The sequence below is a fragment of the Echinops telfairi genome, unplaced genomic scaffold (genome assembly GCF_000313985.2).
Source record: "Echinops telfairi isolate 266 unplaced genomic scaffold, ASM31398v2 ScPeMD7_7457;HRSCAF=8495, whole genome shotgun sequence".
NCBI classification, from domain to species: domain Eukaryota; kingdom Metazoa; phylum Chordata; class Mammalia; order Afrosoricida; family Tenrecidae; genus Echinops; species Echinops telfairi.
This window is the reverse complement of record NW_022111357.1, coordinates 22,296,683-22,316,583: the sequence shown is the minus strand read 5'-3', so window position 1 is coordinate 22,316,583 and position 19,901 is coordinate 22,296,683. Positions and strand designations below refer to the sequence as shown.

Sequence of the window (19,901 nt, the reverse complement as noted above, 5' to 3'; positions counted from 1 at the left end):
GAGAAAGGAGGAGACTCCCCCCCAACCCACCAAGGATGGCCCCATCTCTCTCCTGTGCCCCAGATGTGCCAACCCAGCTCTTCGTCAGCTCACGCCTGTGTGCCCGATGCTCCCTTGCCCCTCCCCTCTCTGCCCGGTGACTTCCACCCCAGTGCCTCCTCCCCCACACCTCAGGGAGCTGTCCTGACCTCAGCTGGTACCTCCCCACACCTCAGCCTGGTGGAGGGAGGGAGGCACCCAGTACATGCTTGCATGCAGTGTGCTTGTCACCCATGACGCAGTGTGCCTGCGTGACAAGGCAGAACGGCTCCAGGGGGGTCTCTGGGCTGTCATCGCCAGGCCTTTCTCCCGTGCAGCCCCGAGCGGGTTCAGGCTGCCAGCCCTTCAGCCTGTGGTCCGGCAGCCAGCCATTTCTGCCACCCAGGGACCCCTTCCCAGACCCATTCGCTCAAACTCACGGCCGTCAAGTGAACACCCACTCCTGGCCGCCCGACGGGGCAGAGCTGGCCTCAAGCTGCCGAGCTGTGGGTCAGCAGTGGAGCGCTTGACCATCTGCACCACCAGGGCCAGCAATTCATACCTGAGGTCGCGATGTTACTAGCCTCCTGTTACTGTTGAAGAAAGGCAGGCACAGGGGGGTTGGGAGCTCACCCAAGGTCACAGAGGTAATGAGTAGAGTCAGGATCTGAACCCTGGGCACCCGAGGGGAGTCCATGACCATGACCTCTGCACGGTTAGGCCTGTCATAACTTGCCTTGCTCAGCATGTTAACTGGAGGGTGTCAGGGGCCTGTGCACCCGCTAGAACCCTGGGGGGTCGTGGTTACAAATTGGGCAGTTGGAGGCGGACAACCAGTGCTCCTTGAGGGAAAGAGGGGCTTTGTACTCCCGTAAAGAGTTAGGGTCTCAGACACACACAGGGGCAGTTCTACCCTGCCCTATAGGGTCACTATGAGTTGCCATCGACTGGATGACAGCCAGTTTGGTTTGGGGTTTTCCTGTACCCTTTGGAGCCTTGGTAGTGGTGGGCTGCTAACCACAAGGTCAGCGGTTCAAAACCACCTGCCACTCCTCAGAAGGAAGACGAGGCTTTGTATTCCCGTAACGAATAGAACCGTTTCTGAAACATGGCAGCAGTTCTACCGTATCCTGCAGGGTTGCTGTGAGTCAGAATCCCCAGGCATGTCCATGAATTGGGCGTGTCGGTTTCCGGATGAGCTTAGCTTTGCTTCCACCAGCTTCTCAGATGGGCTCATGCTCCTCGAAGTGGGGAGACCCCCAGATTGTTGGCTTTTCTGGACTGAGCTCCTGAAGGCCAGGGCCTGTGCCAAAACCCCCACTGGGTCCCCAGTCCTCAGCTCATGGCCTGGCACCGAGAGGCTGTTTGGAGAAGGCTTTCCAAGTGGCTGGTGTGCCCAAATGAGCATCATCTACATCCCACGCACCCACATCTGCACAGCCCCTGCAGCAGCTGGAGCTTGATGTGGAGTCAGAATAGGAAGGGGACATGGGGTCCTAAGTACCCAGAGGCATGGACAGGAGAGGCGGCTCTACGCAGAAGGCTAGTCCGAAAGCAGCCACCAGCTCGCCTGTGCTGCCCCGAGCACCCCTTTTCCTCTTTGGGCCTCAGTCCCTGCCCGACCCACGTGTGCTAAGCCTGAATGGGGTTCCTCCCCATGAGCTCCTCAAAGCATGAGGCACTGAGGGGGAGAAGCAGGAGCAAGGGGCCTCCTCCCTGCCACCCGCAAGAACTCTCAGCCTACTCTTCCGGGTCCCCATACACTAGCTCTCAGGACATGCATAGGGGTCAGCTACAATACAAACAACTCCCAATGCCAGCAGCCCGCAGTACCCAGCGATTCTATTTCTTGCTCTTCCGTTCTGTGACTGGGGTCAATGGGCGTGGCCCTGCTTCAGCCTAGGAGTTGGGTCAAGGTCTTCTCCGCATGTCCCTCATTCTGGATCCAGCTGCCAGCCGAGGCAAGTCCGCCTAAAGGTGGAGATGCCAGAAGCAGCCAGAGGCCAAGCCAGGTCGCCAAGCTCATGACACACTTCTGTTTGCCCTGCACCCGCCAGACTGTCCCAGCGGCCGAAGCCAGCCCGTGGGCAAACCCAGCACCCACGAGGCAGAGAAATGGGCTCCTTCTGTATTTGTGGGAAGAAGTGCTGCTAAGTCACGTGGCCGAAGGTGGCGTGGGGCGCCAAGAACAGGAAGCCCTAAATGCTTAGCCAGTGAGCTGAGGAGCAGGGGGGACTGTGGGCTCTGGGCCCGCAGTGGGTGGCGACCTCGCTAACCGTCTTCTCTGTTCCTTGGCAGGAGCTCAGTGAGCACAACGCCACGGCCATAAAAAGCCCCACCAACACGGTCACTGTGCAGGGCCTCAAAGCCGGCGCCATCTATGTCTTCCAGGTGCGGGCACGCACCGTGGCAGGCTACGGGCGCTACAGCGGCAAGATGTACTTCCAGACCATGACAGAAGGTGAGCGGGCTCCCGAGGCAGGAGGAGGGCTCAGACTAACCCAAGGGCTGCTCTTCCTCGGCAGCACCTGTGTACACCCCACCACCCCCACTTCCAGTAGCCGACCCTCCTCTTTCCAGACTCGGAACCATTGTGTAAACATCACATCCCTGGCCCCTATTTTTCTCAACTACAAAACGAGAACCTCGAATTCTGTTGGAGAGGGTAAATCTATTTTAGCCACACATGGCTCCAATGAGTATAGTTGAATTGAGAAGAATTAGGAAGCCACATGTCAGTTCATCCAGGAGTAGTTCTGGGATGGATTAGCAATGTCTGCCCTGACCAAGGGAGTGGGAAGTGGCAGTACGTATGCTGTGTACCTCCTAGGCTTAAACCATGTGGTCTCTAAATACCCTTCCTGCTCATCCATCTGTGAGAACCACACAGTAAATAGTGTGTGTGTGTGACAGCCTACAGGTGGGGGTGGGGGGCGGATTACCTCTCTGAGCCTCTGTTTTCCTCAGGTATAACTGGAGGCGATTCCAGCTATCACACTATCAATGTCATTGCCATCAAACTGTTATAAGGACTGGGGAGTTACTTTCAGGACCTGGCACAGGGTCAGCACTAGATCTGAACATATAGTCAGCCCTCACCAAGAAGACTCTGAGATCACAGTTGTGGTCCTGCAAGTCCAGGAGCCCTTTCCTGAGCAGTCTGAGCTGCAGGGATGGCCAGGCACCAGCGTCCTTCCTGAGCATCTGCCGGACATGGCCTTGCCCTGGTTAAGCATTTCAATGGCTCTGTTCTCACTGTTGTTGGTTGCCATTGCATTGTTCCCAACTCACGGCCACCCCAGGTGTGTAGAGAACTCCTCTATGGGGTTCTCAAGGCTGTGAGCATCCAGAAGCCGACCACCAGGTCTGCTTTCCCAGGCACCTCTGAGGAGACTCGAACCCCCAGCCTTCTGGTGAATAGTCCAGGGGACTGTGTCAGTCCAGGTTGACTAGAGAAACAAATTCATAGACACTCCCATGTGTATAAGAAAGAGGTTTATATACAAGAGCCATTGAACATTGAGAAAAGATCCTAGCCCAGTCCAGATCAAGTCCGTAAGTCCGATATTAGCCCAAATGTCCGATACCAATCTATAAATTACTCTTCAGATTCACAAAACACATGCAATGATGCCGAATGTAGAAGTGCACAGGCCAGTGGGTGAAAAGCCTTGTGGATCCAGTGACGTTGCAATCATATCAGCGCTGGCAGGGGTCTCCACGCGGCTTCTCCAGGTCCAGGGCGCTTGCTGCCATCAGCGTAGTGTGTCTTCTCATTAGAGCATTGTCCCAGGGAGTGAGCAGAGAGAGGTCTTCCGCCTCCAAGAAGGAAATTCTGGAGCTCCCAGAATTCTCAGGAGAAGGCCATGCCCACACAGAGGCCTCATTGGCTGTGACCCGATTGACAGACTAGACTCCACCCCTTCACTCTTAATCCTCTCAAGTCCCAAATTGCCATCAAATGATGTAACTACCACAGGCTCTAAAGCCATTAAGCCCAACCTATGCCCAGCAAGTCCACTCTGACTCGCAGCAACCTTGCAGGGTAGTAGAACTGTCCCGTAGGGTTCCTAAGGCTGTCATCTTTATGGGAGCCGGCATCTTTCTCCCCCAAAGTGACTGACTGTGACTTTGAACTGCCGCCCTTTCCATTTGTCACAGTGCGCTTTCACCACTGCGCCTCTTCAGAGGCTGTAGGCACCCTGCATTGCCATCTTGTCACTCAGACCCTCCCCAGGGTCCCCACCATGTCTGCAGCATGCAGCTCCCCCAGCACATGCCCCCTTCCTCGTGACAGTGCCTCTCCGCCTTCTGAGCCCTGTCTATGTGCAGGAACTGAGAGCCCAGAGCTGACTTGATCCCCCGACCTCCCCAAGCACCTGTTCTGCTCAGGAGGCAGATGAGAAGTTATAATAATAGTATTAGATCAAATTCTGGCTTCCGTGTCCTCTTCTGTAAGATGGAGTGATTACAAGACTGTTCTGAGACTCGGGCAAGACGTAATGTGCTTCGCCCAGCGACTGAGGCGTACACCAAAAACCTCCCCCCATCGAGTCAATTCTGGCTCCTAGACACCGAGAGGACAGCAAGGCACTGACCCTGTGGGTGTCCAAGGCTGTAAATCTTTAAGGGAGCAGCCAGCCTCATCTTTCTCTCATGTAACTGTTGATGGAGTTGAACAGCCAACCTTGTAATTAGCAGTTCACCATGTAACCCACTCTGCCACCAAGGGCTCCTTTTGAGACATAGAAGCCCTCAAGAATAATAATCCTGAACCAGAAAACCCACTGTCATCATGTTGAGTTCCTCTTTATTGAGTTGTTACTGTGTGGCGGTCCTTGTTCTAAATGCGTCACAGAACAATCTTGTGAGAGGGAACAATTATCCTTCCAAAGTTACAGATGTGGAAACAGGGGCTCAGATAGGTTAAGTCACTTTCCAGAAATCACACAGCCAGTAACTGGCTCAGTCAAACCCAGAGAACCTGGCTCTAGAGCCCACACTTGTAACGCCTCCCTCTTTGTGTCCATGTGCTGGCTGTTTTTCACATCAATTTACACTGACAAGTAGCCATGGTTATTGCCCTCACCTTCTGGATGAGGCATGAGAGTTGGAGTCCTTCAGGGACCTGCCCAAGGTCAGTTGTGACATAGCCTGTTCTCTGTGAGGGCGTGTGTCAGGTGCTCTGTCAAGAGCCAGGCCAGAGTATGGGGATCCCAGACCTGTCAGGGTGGGAAGTATTCAGTTTAAGAGGTGAGACAGTTAAAGTTTATTGCACCAACCTGGCTGATAAACACATTTGGGGTTAATTAAAGGACGGAGAGATAAATGGCTCAGTAAGCCTCGCCTTTCTAGTTCTCGGGTCTCTTGCTTTGTGATGGTTGGACCAGGGTGCAGCTGCCTTAGCCAGCTGCTTCAACTGGCAAGGCTCACTTCCTGCAAGACATCCCCAAGGAGAAGCCACACGAACCTATCCCGATGCAGCCCTGGGTGCTGGAGCAGCCGCGTGGAGACCCCTGCCAGTGCTGAGATGCTTACACATTCACTGACTTGGCTTTCCTCCTGCAGTCATAGTCATTGAGTGTGTTTTGTGAGATGGAGGAGGACTTTGTGGATTGGTATCAGACATATGGGTTAATGTTGGACTTGTGGGCTTGGGCATCACTGGGTTGGGATGTTTTCTTGATGTGCACTTACCCTTTATATAAAATGCTCTCTTACACATATGAGTTTCTGTGGATTGGTTTCTCTAATGTACCCAGACTAACACAAGAGAGTAAAATCATTTTATCCATACACTACTCTGATGAGTCTAATTGGAACAAGACGAGTTCCAAAGCCACATGCAAGTTCAGCAAGGAGTGCCGGGATAGATTAGCCATGTCTGCTCTGGACAAGGGAGTGGGAGGTGGTAGCCCGAGTGCTGTGTGTCTCCCAGCTGATCAGGGAGAGGGATGGGCAGGACTCCCAGCCTCAGGCTGCAGACACCCGCTGTGCTTTCTCCCCAGCCGAATACCAGACGAGCATCCAGGAGAAGCTTCCCCTCATCATCGGCTCCTCGGCGGCCGGCCTGGTCTTCCTCATCGCCGTGGTCGTCATCGCCATCGTGTGCAACAGGTGGGTGGGTGGGCCGCCCCTAAGCCCGTCCAGCCTGGCTGTCCCAGTGGGCTACTCCCACAACTCCAAGGGGCAGTGGGCACTCGGGTCGGCCTGGATGCCCTCACACTGTCTAGCCACCCGCCACTGGCAGCCCACCTCTTTGGGTTGGTGCTGCCCTGGCAAGTCCACTTTTCAGAAGGGGCGGCTTATCGGCACTTAGGAGCACCAGGGAACAGTGGGCAGGGAGACTGAGCTAAGAAGATGCTCGCGCACACTGCCTGTGCGCATTGAGGCCCCTTTAAGACCAGGGTCGTGGCAGAGTGTCAGAGGGGAGATGAGGAAGCTGGGGGAGGCCCCTGGCTGCGATGGATTGACAGATGCCGGGACTTAGACAGGAGGAGATGGGGCAAGGGCAGGTGCGGGAGGGGACTTGCTCCCCGACTTCGGCGGGCTATGATGCCTGACTCTCCTTCTGTAAAGCGCTCCTCTCTGCAAGACAGACTGGGCCCCGGGGAGAGAAAGACAGCCCCCCAAGGACTTTGGGGTAGAAGACTCCTTGGAAAGAGCTTGCTTAGGAGGCTACAGGAGTGGGCCTGGCCTTGAGGTGGAAGAAATAGGCTGGTAGGCCAGGGGCAGGCAAGGAGCCCTCTGGCAGATGTGTGGCTTTGAGAGTGTGCCCACCCTTTCTCTGTCACCTACTGTGGCTCCAGCTCCTGGGACTTCCAGGTGGCTCCATCCCTTTGCTCTTGTTCCAGAAGACGGGGGTTTGAGCGTGCCGACTCGGAGTACACGGACAAGCTGCAGCACTACACCAGTGGCCACAGTACGTATCTCCTCGGGCCCTTCCCTGTCACCCCCCAGGCGACCACACCAGCTTTCTTCCACCTCCTCCAACAGCTGCAGTCCCCTGAACCCCAGGCTGTTCCCTGGGGGCACCCAGCACCTTCTCACCTCCAGGCTGTTCCCTCACCCTCCTCAGTCTATCTCTATACCTCACACTCTTCCCTGGGGCCTCATCATACCCAAACTCCTCTGAGAAGCCCTCCCGGGTCCACGCAACTCTGGACCTGGGGCCCTGACTGTGCCTGCCCTGCCCCAGCCCAGCCCCTGCCCAGCCCAGTACCACCTCCTTCAGTTCCAACCTAGCCCCAGCCTGGCCCAGCCCCGGGCTTGCTCTGCCCAGGCTGCACATGACTTTAGAGCAGGCGTGCCAGGGATTGAAGGTGTATCTGATGCTGATCAGCACAAAGTCGGTTCCAGATACATAGTTGCAGATTGAATCCTGGAATTAAGTGAGTGAGTGAATGAGGACCCTAGGCCTGGCCTGGAAAGGAGGAGGAGGAGGTGGGAGTCTCCTCCTCCCCCTGCCTCCAGGGGCAGCCTTCCCACCACCCAGGGTCTCCATTTCCCCAGCGCTCCATGCTCCCACGGGCCAGGCCTGGGGACACAAGTACCCCACGCTCAAGACCGAGGCTCCCTTCCCAGAGACCAAGCAGGGAGCAAAGCTGTCAGAGAGTTCTCCCCTTTGGACCTTGAAAGGGCCGGTGCCTGCGGGGCGTGGGGAAGGACGAAGTTAGTTCTCATCTCAGCCACACAGCAGGAACACCAGACGCGTTCCTCAACTGTCTTCAGTGGGGTACCCCAGACCTGCTCCCGGGACATGGGCGCGTCACCTCATTTATCAGATATATATCGTATGCTACCGGGGGTGCTGCAGAGTCCCAAACAGCAAACCAACGCCCCTGCTGCTGTGGGAGGGGAGCGATACACGGGGGTGTGCCGGGAGGTGATGCGCCATGGAGAAAGGGCAACGCGGAACAGCATCATCTACGGAGAGTGGTGGTGACGGGTTTGCATTTTTAAGTAAGCTTGCTGGGGTTGACCTCCTTCAGCCGGTCTTTTGGGAGCAAAGATTGGAAGGAGGTAGGGAGAGAGCTATGCAGATATCTGAGGGAACAGCATGCCCAGCAGAAAGTGCAGCTGATGCCAAGGTCCTGTGGTTGGAGCAGGCCAGTCCCAGGAGCAGCCAAGAGGCCAGTGCGACTGCACTAGAGTAAGGCAGGCAGGCAGCGTGGGGTGGGAGCCAGCCATGAATGTCGATTCCAGAGCATCCTCACTGAGTATGGCTTTACTCTGGGGAGGAAGAGGGCCGGGATTCCGTGGCTCTGAGCAGAGGCAGAACAGAGAGACCAGTGAGGTGGCCGATGGGAAAATCCAGACAGGAAAATGCCCAGACCAGGTGGCAGCAGCGGAGAGTTGGGATTCTGGCATGATTTGGGGTAGTAGCACCAACTTTAGCTGCAGGCTTGGCTGGGGATTCTCAAGGAAGAGCGGTTCTGGAAGTTCTAGGCGTTGGGTTTCTGGAACTTTCATTGGAAGTAAAGTCTCCCAAGCTGAAACACCGTTTGGAACATGCCTGGAAAAAAGAAGTGAACTATAAAATTTCCAAACAGTCATGTAGGTAACTCATCACTGATGCGTGAATAGAGAAGGGTTTCTGGGCTTCAACATAATGGAAAGATCGTAAAAAGGAGAGGGTGGGGCAGATGGAGGTGCAAATAAAAATAGCCTGTACATGAAATGTACAAGGCCTCATTTACACCACCCCTCCCTATTCTCCAAAAAATAAAATCACAATTGTCAATGTGACTAAACATATTAAATATGTTCTACGTGCCAAGCTTGATTTCAAGGCTTTTTGCGTACCTGGAGCCTGGCCGAGCAGTGGTTCAGGACTAAGCTGCTAACCCAAAGGTTAGTGGTTCAAATTCATCAGCAGCTCTGTGGAAGAGGAAGTGGCAGTCTGCCTTCATGAAGATCGATAGCCTTGGAAAGTCTGGGGGCAGTTCCAGTCTGTCCTAGATGTCACTTTCAGTCAGATCAACGCAACAACATGTTGGGTATATCGTTTTATTCATTTAATCCTTATAGCTTTGTATCGAGGAAACTGAGGCACAAAGAAGCCACACAGCCACGAGAGCTGGGGTGTGACCCTAGGTTCTCTGGCCCAGAGTACACACTCTTCGCGGCCCTTCTCTGTCTCTGCCCGATGCTGGTAGTGGCCCTCAAATGGATTTCCACTCAGGGCGGCCCCCGGGGCACAGAGTAGAACTGTCCCACCAGGGTTCAAGGCTGTGGCTTTTCAGAGCAGGTTGCCAGACCTGTCTTCTTGGGCACTGCTGGATGGGTTTGAACTACCTGCCCTTTGGCTTACCAGCAAAAGCCCCACCCGTAACCATTTTTGTCCCCAGCCACCTGTCTGTGTAGACCAATGGTTCTCGACCTGCCTGATGCCGCGACTCTTTGATATAGTTCCTCATGTTGTGGAGACCCCAACCATAAAATTATTTCCATTGTTTCTTCATCACTGTAATCTTGCTACTGTGATGAATTGGGCGACCCCTGTGAAAGGGTCATTCGACCCCCAAGAGTCTCGACCCACAGGTTGAGAACCTAGAACTAGAGGGACACTCACCCCCCCCCATGCCTGGAACCCGATGGGGAGTGTGGCTTTTTAGAGCATGAGTCAGGAACTAGGAAACAGGGGACATCAGGGATTCGTTTTTAAAACAAACGCCGGGATGCCATGCCCCTAGGGTGGCACATTCTCAGTCCAAGCTCCTGCTCCCAGCACTCCGAGCTGTAATATTGGATCTGAGCAGGACTGTGCCTTTTCAAAGTGCAGTCTGCCCTGAGACCCCATGTCCACCCACCTGCCCTGTAGGGCCAGGTCAGAGGAGGAGGCGCATGGCGGGTGGGGGGCAATGCTGGGGGGTAGCGGCTGGCTCAGTGTCACGGAGTAGGCCATCCTTCAGTGGGTGCTGGGTGAACAACTTAGCTTCTTATCCCTGCTCTGCTACTGGCCAGCTGGGTGGCCGCGGGGAAGTCACCCAACATTTGTGAACCTCAGCATCTTGATACTGAGCATGCAGGAATGCCACTTCTTTCACAGGGCTGTCGGCATTAAGTTCAGCATTAAGCGTGGTTATAAGAGCTTTGTAATAGTACGAACAGTAATAGTTCTTGCCATCTCACTAACTCACTGCCATTGGGCCAATTCTGACTCTTAGCGACCCTATGGAACAGAATAGAATTGCCCGTTTAGATCCCATCTACTATACGAAACCACAAACCAAGCCACATGCCAGTGAATGCAGCTCGCGCCCTCCCTACGTGTGACAGGGCCCAGCAATGCAGCACAGGCATTGACTTGCTTTCACAAGTAGATCACCAGGCCTTTCTTCCAAGGTACCGGGCCCTGGGTGGACTCCAGCTGACAGCCTTCTGGTTTCTCAGCCAAGCACTCACCAGGTGCACCACCCAGGGTCAAGCACTGTACTAAACCATTTTAACTGAGTCTCAGCTAGTGCTCAAAATCTGCTTACTTGTGTGCCAGCTCAAACTGTTCTATAGGAATTTTTTTTTAAGACACTTCGGGGATTCCTTAGCTCTGGCTACCTTGTTATGCTAATGTATGCTAAAGAGCGTGTTCTGCAGGCTTGTCTTGGAATTAAACAATGCTCCGGGGATTGGAAGTTTTTACCAAGAAAATATTTTTTTCTCCTTTTCATATTGGGCTTGTGGGGTCCCCTGATTTGGGGGCTGTGTGTAAAGTTAAATACTGCCAATCTTCCTTGCTAAGGAGCTCTAAATGTATTGTGTACATTTCAATAAACATAAGTCAAACATGTCTCATATGGATGAGAGTGTTGAGAACATAGCTTCTTTAGAATCTTTATTAAAAATTGCACTATGAAACTAAAAAGACATGTAGGTTGGCCTGCTGGCTTCTTTTTCTTTTATTTAAGGCTTTAAGGCCAAATCTTTAGAAAGACCCCCTGGGGTGGAAAGCAATGTCTCTCTCTCTCTTCTCTTTAATCACTGGATATAAAATGTTTGAGAAGTGTAACTTTCTCGCCTGTGTGCACACACATGGAATACGGGGAAAACTACAACCATCAAAACGAGTCTAGACAACCATTCCCTGCCTGAGAACTGCTGCAGGTCAACGTGGGTTCTACAAGAGAACGGTTTCATAGACCCTTGCTTTTCAAGTATGAACCACGGTTTTCCGGGGTTTTTGTCTTTCGTTGTGCAGCCGAGCCTGCTGCCATCAAGTGGCTTTTGACTGGTTATCAACTCTGTAACACCGAGCAGAACTGCCCCGCAGATTTCCAAGTCTCATCTGTGCATGCGCAGACTTCCTGTGAAGGCCGAGCACTTGACCACTGCACCACCAGTGAAATCGAGGGGGCTGAGCGGTGGGGTGGGGAGTGCTATTCATTTTTCCTATTTTGTAGATGGGAAAAAAAGAGACAAAGACGGGTTAGGTAACCTGCCCAAAGCTACACAGCTGGATCAACAAATTGATTAATAACCCCTTTCAAGTTCATAATAGCAGCTTGTTCAGGATCCTTCTTAGAGGGAGAGCAGGGCTTGAACCCAGGTCTCTCAACACCTCCTCCTCCATCCTAAAGCTCCCTGTGGGTGATGACAGTCTTGTATGGCCGGATCAATACCAGGCAGGCTTCTAGCAGCAAGTGACCTTGAATCTCCCCCACCCTTGCGGAGCTGACCAGAGCTGGCTGAAACATCTAGCAGCAAGTGGCCTTGAATCTCCCACACACACCTGCAGAGCTGACCAGAGCTGGCTAATGGCCCGCTTTGTTCTCGACCCGCCGTTCTGCACCCAGCACCAGCATGGCCCGTTTGGCTCAGTGCCCGCCTTGCTCTCGACCCTCCACTCTGCACCCGGCACGGCCCGTTTGTCTCATGCCTGCTTTGTTCTCACCCACCACTCTGCACCCGGCACAAATACACCCGGAACCAGGAAGACACCTTACATTCCAGAAACCCGGACATACCTGTCCATATATAAGCATCACCCCTGTAGCCTGCAGTGCAACTCCCCCAGCTCAGACATTGTGGACTGTAGGACTTCGCCCAGGCTGGGTTTTCTCCCTAATAAAGCCTGTTTGTTCTAATTCGACTGATTTGGTTTCTGGCACCTCTCGACTACCTTACAAGTCTGTGGTCCTGAGAGGTGTCAATCACCCAGTCACTGGTAACCCAGTCTTACCAATACGGAACATTTGGGTCCAAGATTCTACAGAAGAATCCTGATCCAAAGCATCGGGATTTCACATTCTCACGGAATCCCACTCAGTGCTCGGGCCGAAGCTGAGGATTTGACTTCCAGATTTGGCTTCCTCGTTCTGCCTCAGAAGCTTAGCGTCCACCGCAGCTCAGGAATCGACTGAACCTATCCCATGTCCGGCCCCGGCTGATCACCAGGGTATCCAGAGAGGTTGAAGACTTGAGTGTGGGGGACCTAGGAGGTGGGTCCAGGGACTGTGGACCCCCGGGCCCTGAATGAGGCAGCCAGGGGGGGCTCCTGAAGGGAGAGGGGGTTTGAATTAGCCCTTAAAGGCAGGGAGGAACCGGCCTTAGCAAAAGCCCAAGAGGTCCACTGCCTGCTCTTTTTTGGAATTTAGTTCCAGTCTCTCTCTCCTGCTTACCTTCCTTTTTCTTTATTTTGCATCCCCTGATGCTCTATCCAAAGGTGGCAAGCCTGTCCATCTTTTTATGGCCACACCCTCGACACAGGGCTAATCAGTCCCAACAGTCTGGGAGGCTGCTCCAGGAAGTCATTACTAATCGCTTAGGGGTGGAACGAGAGCTAGAATGGATCTGCCTTCTCGCCTCGCCTTCTACCCAGCTCCAGGTCCCCCTGCTCCCCTAAGGCCCACAGAAGTCAACTGACTTCCAGGGGGTTGCCCAGTTCTGATGAGGACCGAATAAGAATGCATCTCTTGGACTCACCCTTTCATTTGTCCCCGTCTGAAGCCCGCTCTTGTCTTCTCTCCCCCAGTAACCCCAGGCATGAAGATCTACATTGACCCTTTCACCTACGAAGATCCCAATGAGGCGGTGCGGGAGTTTGCCAAGGAAATTGACATCTCCTGTGTCAAAATTGAGCAGGTGATTGGAGCAGGTATGTGGGGCCCTCTGCCATGGGTGGGGGAGCCCCCCCCCCTCCCGTGTATTCCTGGGGCAGAAGTGAAAAGGGGAGGATATGGGGCAAGGCGCCTCCCAGGATGTTCTAAGGCCTGAAGACTGACAGTGCCTAAGTTTGAAGGGCCCTCCAAGGTCATCCCGTACAACCCGCCTTGCTAGCACATTGAGAAATGAGGCACCGGGCTGGGAAGGAGCTGGCACAGAAAGTCAGTGATGGGGCTGGAGCTGGAACCCAGACCTTCTAGGCCCTTTGTGCAGTGCTTTTCTGCTCCCGTAAAGAGTTCCAGTCTCAGAAACCCACAGGGGCAGCTCTATCCTGTCCTGGAGGGTCGCTATGAGTCGGCATCGACTCGCTGGCAGTGAGTTTGGTTTCTCAAGTTTCCTACCTCGGACCATTCACTCCAGGTTTCCCTGCCAGCCCAAATCCACAGGCAGCCGTGAAGAGCATGCTCACTACGCCTGTCGATAGATGGCTAGAGATCGTCACGGTGTCCTGAGACCTGCTCTCGGGGATCCCCACATTGGAAAAAGAAGTCTGTCAGAGAGACTGAATTCCGCATTGAGGAGAGCGAGCTCCTTCAGGGCCCGAGGTGGCAGGGAGCAGGGGGTTGGCCTTCCATCTGGCAAGTGACAACCTGTCTCTGTGTATCTGTCCCAGGGGAATTTGGTGAGGTCTGCAGTGGCCACCTGAAGTTGCCCGGCAAGAGAGAGATCTTTGTGGCCATCAAGACCCTCAAGTCTGGCTACACCGAGAAACAGCGCCGGGACTTCCTGAGCGAGGCGTCCATCATGGGCCAGTTCGACCACCCCAACGTCATCCACTTGGAGGGTGTCGTCACCAAGAGCACACCGGTGATGATCATCACCGAGTTCATGGAGAACGGCTCCCTGGACTCCTTCCTCCGGGTAGGGAACCCTCAAAGACCGGGGTCCAAGCGTGGGCAGAACAAGAGAAGGACGTAGATTCATATTGTAAGAGTGATGGCATGTATGCTGCCTCTCTCCGTTCCTTCACCTGGGGCAGACATTGCTAATCGATCCCAGCACTCCCTCCAAGGAAGCCCAGAGGTCGCCTAAAAATCCATTTAAACATGGTTCCCCAAGAAGCCACAGCTAGTCATTCAGAGTTGGCACATGGTCTGAAATTGCTCTTAGTTAGTCCTCTCACTATGCCCAGTGGAAACTGAGGCTCAGAGAGTGGGAGAGATTGGCCAAAGTCACCCCGAGCGTTAAGGTTAGAGTCACAATGGGAATTAGGTCTCCTGACCAGCGTTCCCACCAGATTTCAGATTTCCCCAAAATTGTACAGACCAGGAAGGGAAGCTGAGAGACACAAAACCAAGAGGAGAAACTACCTCTCAGGACATAGCGGTCGACTTGCTAGGTAAAGAGCACAGAGCCAGGAATCAGAAATATATATTCAGCACCTCCCCAGGGTTTCAGTGCTCAGCTGCTAACTGGAAGGTCAGCAGGTCAAATCTACCAGCCTCTCCATGGGAGAGAAATGTGGCAATCGGCTTCTGTCAAGCTGTACAGCTTTGAAAGCCTTATGGGGAAGCTTTACTGCCCCGGAGGGTCATTTCGAGACAGAATCAACCCAATGGCAGTGGTTGATTTTTATAGAAGGTGCCAGGCACATTCTCTGTGCCCTCTCCTTGCATTCTGAGCACAGCCCTGGCCAGTGGGTGTTGCTTTCCCAGTTGACATACCAAGACTCGGAGAAGTTAGATGTGTCAAGGTCACTGGCTGCCAGGAAGGGGCAGGCCAGAGTTAACCAAGTGTGTCTGCTGCAAAGTTCATGTTCTCTCCAACCACCTGGAGGTAGACCTTCATGGGCCACTCTGAGGTTCTTGGGCATCAGAGAACTTTCCCTGGTGGGCCCAGGGCCAGAATGGCAGGCTCCTCCTCTGCGCCCCAACCCCCAATGGAGAACATGGTCCAGAACCCTGTTTTCTATTCTTGCATTCACTCTGGCTTCTCTGTTTTCCCTCCCTTGACTTCTTTCTCTTAAGCAAAATGACGGGCAGTTCACAGTCATTCAGCTGGTGGGCATGCTACGGGGCATCGCAGCTGGCATGAAGTACCTAGCGGACATGAACTATGTGCACCGAGACCTGGCTGCCCGCAACATCCTGGTCAACAGCAATCTCGTCTGCAAGGTGTCCGACTTCGGGCTCTCACGCTTCCTGGAGGATGATACCTCAGACCCCACCTACACCAGCGCCCTGGTGAGATATGGGCGGGGTCGCCTGGGCCTGATGCAGATGTTCAACTTGCTCTGAAATACACCTTCACTCACATCTGGGGCGGTGGGGGTGGAGATGGGAAGGGCAAAAACCACCATTCCTGTCCCCGCACTTACACAAAGAGGGACACAGGTGTGCAGGGCGCTAAGAGTGACAGGCTGGGAGCCAAAAAGCCAACTTTGGTATGGCGTGGACAGCTTCCTGTAGGGGTGATATCTGAAGTGGGAGCTGAAGACCCCGTACAAGTCTGTCCTATGAAGAGGGCCTTGAGGTAGAGGGCCCAACCAAAGACACGGTCGGTCATGTGCCATGTCCAGGCTACAAGGGGTACAGCAGAGAGCAGTAATACTGGAGAGGCAGCGAGGGCTAGATCTTAGAGGCCCTTACATGCCCAAGCTCAGGACTCTGTCTTGAAGCAGTAAGACTTGTTGAAGGGGCTTAAGCAGAAAGGGATAAGAAAGTCCCCACATCTGAAGAAGACAGAGATTGCACAGGTAGAGCCAGACAAACAGACAACACATTTGCTTTGTGTGATCAATGCCTTCCTGGAGAGACGAGAGCTATAGTTTTAGGATTAAGGAGAGTGCTCAGCTCTTTGGAAGTTAGTCAGTGGGGCTTAAAGGATGAGAAAGGAACCTTTGGGTGGCAAAATGGGAAAGAGCCCTCCTCCGTGTGGCACCCCATGCAGACGTGAATGCCAAGCCAGTGCTGCGTGGTGGGCGCGGGGAAACTGGAAGGTGCATCGTGTGACCCATGCCTCCCAGACTGGGCTGGTGGGGAGCAACAGTATTGAGAGCAAAGGTCAGACAGGTCGGTCTTCCGCCATCGACCTCTCGCTTCTCTTGCCCAGGGTGGGAAGATCCCAATCCGCTGGACAGCTCCAGAAGCCATCCAGTACCGGAAATTCACCTCTGCCAGTGACGTGTGGAGCTACGGGATCGTCATGTGGGAGGTGATGTCCTATGGGGAACGGCCCTACTGGGACATGACCAACCAGGATGTAAGTTTCCAAGTGGTGGGAAGAGCTTTGCTGGGTGCCCAGAGGAGGGAGAGGAAGATGCGAATTTCCTGGCCTTGTGCCGATCTTCCAGGGTCTTTGAGATCCAGGCCCAGCTGCCTTAGGACCCTGGACTTGGGGGTGGGGTGGGTAAGGAGGAGAGGGGAGGGCGACTCACCCACCAATCAGCAAATCTTCAGAGCACATGCATCTATGGCTAACCCCAAATGGGACCATGTCTTCCCTTCAGGTGTTTGCCGTTAGGTGGGGGGTCAAGATGAATATGCAGGAGACCAGGTGCTCTCTCAGGAACTTTGATGATCAAGCTCTAAGTTGGAGGGGCAGCTGTCCAACCTGCAGGTGTTGAGGCAAGGGCAGGGCAGGCTGGGCAAGATCAGTCAAGGAGGTCAGATGGTCAACAAGGATGAGAGGGACGGAGAGGTCAGGGCTCTCCGAGGGGGAAGAGCAGCCTATGCAAAGGCCCAGAGGTGGGCTAAGGAGACCCGCTGTCTTACCAACACCAGGGCGGTGTTAGGGAGCAGTGGAGAGCAGAGTGGGTCAGAAAGGTCGGTGAAGCTCAATAACGGGGTGTTGACAGCCCACTCAAGGAGTTTGGGTTGGAAACCATGAGAATCAGGAGGAATTGAAGAAGCATCTTGAGTAAGGCGGAGGCCTCAGTAGCAGGAGATTGGGGGCACTGTCTGACAGGAGTTGTGTGGGATGCTGTAGCGTGACGCCTGCAGGGCTCCAGGCCTTGCTGAGGGGCCTGGCAGGCACTGAACTGGCACATAGCCACCCTGCGAGGCTTCGGGGCCATCAAAGCCAGGAGGGGGCTGGGCTATCAAGGAGGGTGGGGCAGGTGGAGCAGCCCATGGACAGGTAAGCCGAGTGAAACCCTGAGACAGATCATCTCAGGGCACTCGCTGAGCTGAGACTGGCCGAGGCAGGGTGAGGGCAAGGACAAGCTGACAGGTCGGACCAAGAAGATAGCTGGTGGGAGCCCAGCGGAGCTCAGTCATAGGGGTAGCCTGCCGGAAGGGGAGGTGGTTACCGTGGCCATGCCCAAGGGCAAGATGAATGGGCCAGCGCTGAGGGCAGTGGCTCTCACTCCACCCAGCCCGGCCCACTTGGCCCCTCTGGTTCCCCAGGTCATCAACGCCATCGAGCAAGACTACCGGCTGCCTCCTCCCATGGACTGCCCCAGTGCGCTGCACCAGCTCATGCTAGACTGCTGGCAGAAAGACCGCAACCACCGGCCCAAGTTCGGCCAGATAGTCAACACGCTGGACAAGATGATCCGCAACCCCAACAGCCTCAAAGCCATGGCGCCCCTCTCCTCCGGGTACGGCCCCGCCCCGGCCCCGCCCCTCTCCTCCCGGTACGCCCTCCGATTGGTAGGACTCAGCCTTGGTCCCACCCTGGCCCCAGAAGGACACGCCCCTGTCCTCTGGGCACCAGCAAGCCTTCTAACGACTGAACCCCACCTACCCACTGAACCCCACCTACCACCCCGCCCTTACCCTGCCCTCTCCACCTGGTCTGGCCCGGGCTCAGACCCACTCCCACGCCCCCCCTGACCTCCAACGCTCTTGGGACAACCCTGTGCTCCCGGTGTGACCCCACCCTGCCTCGGAACCGTCTCACCCCTGCCTACCCCACCCTGCTTTTAGGCCACCCTCTTCTTCTGTGGCCCCTCGCCCCGCCCCTCCCCAATCTTCCAAGGCCCCTTCCCTGGCTGAGGCCCTGCCCCCTCCTCTCTTCCTCCCTTGGCCCAGCCCCTCCCTCTCCTCCCTCAATGGCCGGGCCCACCCACCCACTCTCCCTAAGGGGTCGCCACCATCAATCAAACAAGGCTTTCTATTCCAGTAAAACGTTACCACCCACAGGGGCAGTTCTACCCTGTCCTGTAGGTCGCTATGAGTCGGAACTGACTCGATGGCAGTGAATTGGGGGTTTGTCTTTGTTTGGGTTTGTTTTTTGTTTTGTTTCAGACAGATGCTCTCCACCTCAGTTGGGGTAGGGGGGGTGCTAGTATTTGGGGGGAGGTCTACTCTGCCTTGGGGACGTGGAGCAGAAGAAGGTGCTCTGTGGGTGGGAACCAGGAATGGGACACTAATTTCCTCTCTAGCTACACTCACTCTGGAACCTGGCCCTCTGGCTTCCATCTGCATCCTGCACACACACACACACACACACACACACACACACACACACACACAAACACACACACACAGTCAATCCCATGTTCATGAGCGCACACCATCCTCGGGTCATCACACCTACCACATCCACAAACACCTGGTCACGCACCTGCATTCATCTGATACAGACAGGTGCATGCCCCTGACTCTGTCCCTGCCCCAGACCAGAGAGACAGCCTCATCAGGAAGACGGTGTGTCCCCTTCACCCCAGGGGTTCCAGGGCGCCCAGTCTGGCCTTGCCCCTCTCAGGCCACACTCCCAGCCCCACCTGTTCCTCCTCCTCTGTCCCACAGGATCCAGAACTGGCGATGGCCAGAGGCTCTTTGGGGTCCAAAGCCAAGTGCTCTTCCTGGGCCGGCTACTCCTGACCCTCCTGCACGCGCAGCCTCACAGGAGTACTGTACTCCTAGCCTTTCCCATCAGTGCCACCAAACATACCTGGACTTGAGAGGTGCGGTCTGCAGCCTCAGCCTCCTGGGGCACAAACCCAGGTGGGGAAGTGTGGGAATAGGCAGAGGGTGGGGGGGGAACATCAGCTGTCACACCACTGACAGCCTGCCCTAGAAGGAGGCAACGTGAGGAGGAAGCCCCACACACCCCTGGCCTTGTAATCATCATCCAATTTCAACCCACGGCAATTCCACATGGGTCAGAGTAGAACTGTGCTCCTTAGGGCTTCCACAGCTGCGGTTTTCACGGAAGCCGAGCACCAGGCATTTCTCTCACGGTGCCGTTGGGTGGGTTTGAAGCGCCAGCCTTCCGGTTAGTAGTCATGCACACACCCAGGCCCGCTCACCTGCGTGCCTGGGCACCTCAACCATTACGTTCCAGCGCAGGACTCGCTCTCCTTCCGGGCCATACACATCCCCCCAGCCGACACTCACACCAATGGATACACACGCATGTGCACGTACACGGGCAGCTCACAGGGGTGCCCATGTGCACACGGACCCCTAGCCTCCCTGCCAGACTGTGCTCTGACCGTCTCTGTCACCCACCCCTGCCCCGCCACCCCCAGAATCAACCTGCCCCTGCTGGACCGCACGGTCCCTGACTACACCAGCTTCAACACGGTGGGCGAGTGGCTGGAGGCCATCAAGATGGGGCAGTACAAGGAGAGCTTTGCCAGCGCCGGCTTCACCTCCTTCGACATTGTGTCGCAGATGATGATGGAGTAAGTGGCACCATCAGCGGGGCGGGGCTGTGGGGAGCCCAGGGGCAAGAGGACCAGCTGTAGAGTCACACCTGGATTCCCACCCAGGTCTGCTGGGTGACTTTGGGCAAGTCATAGAATCTCTCACAGCCTCAGTTCCCTTGTCTGT

General features: G+C 55.0%; 1 protein-coding gene across 2 annotated transcripts in view; it reads left to right on the top strand.

Annotated features, from left to right (window-relative positions):
- The window catches only part of EPHB2 (EPH receptor B2), a 147,328-nt gene that overhangs the window by 126,220 nt on the left and 1,207 nt on the right, over positions 1 to 19,901 (top strand). The window contains exons 6-14 of one of the 2 annotated variants that reach the window (XM_004705119.4): positions 2,317 to 2,479; positions 6,027 to 6,135; positions 6,876 to 6,940; positions 12,989 to 13,111; positions 13,793 to 14,040; positions 15,147 to 15,362; positions 16,231 to 16,380; positions 17,526 to 17,719; positions 19,598 to 19,753. In XM_004705119.4, coding sequence (XP_004705176.1) covers positions 2,317 to 2,479; positions 6,027 to 6,135; positions 6,876 to 6,940; positions 12,989 to 13,111; positions 13,793 to 14,040; positions 15,147 to 15,362; positions 16,231 to 16,380; positions 17,526 to 17,719; positions 19,598 to 19,753 — 1,424 coding nt within the window. Of the gene's footprint in view, positions 1 to 2,316; positions 2,480 to 6,026; positions 6,136 to 6,872; positions 6,941 to 12,988; positions 13,112 to 13,792; positions 14,041 to 15,146; positions 15,363 to 16,230; positions 16,381 to 17,525; positions 17,720 to 19,597; positions 19,754 to 19,901 lie in introns of both variants that reach the window. The other variant, XM_013005292.2, reaches the window with a different exon arrangement.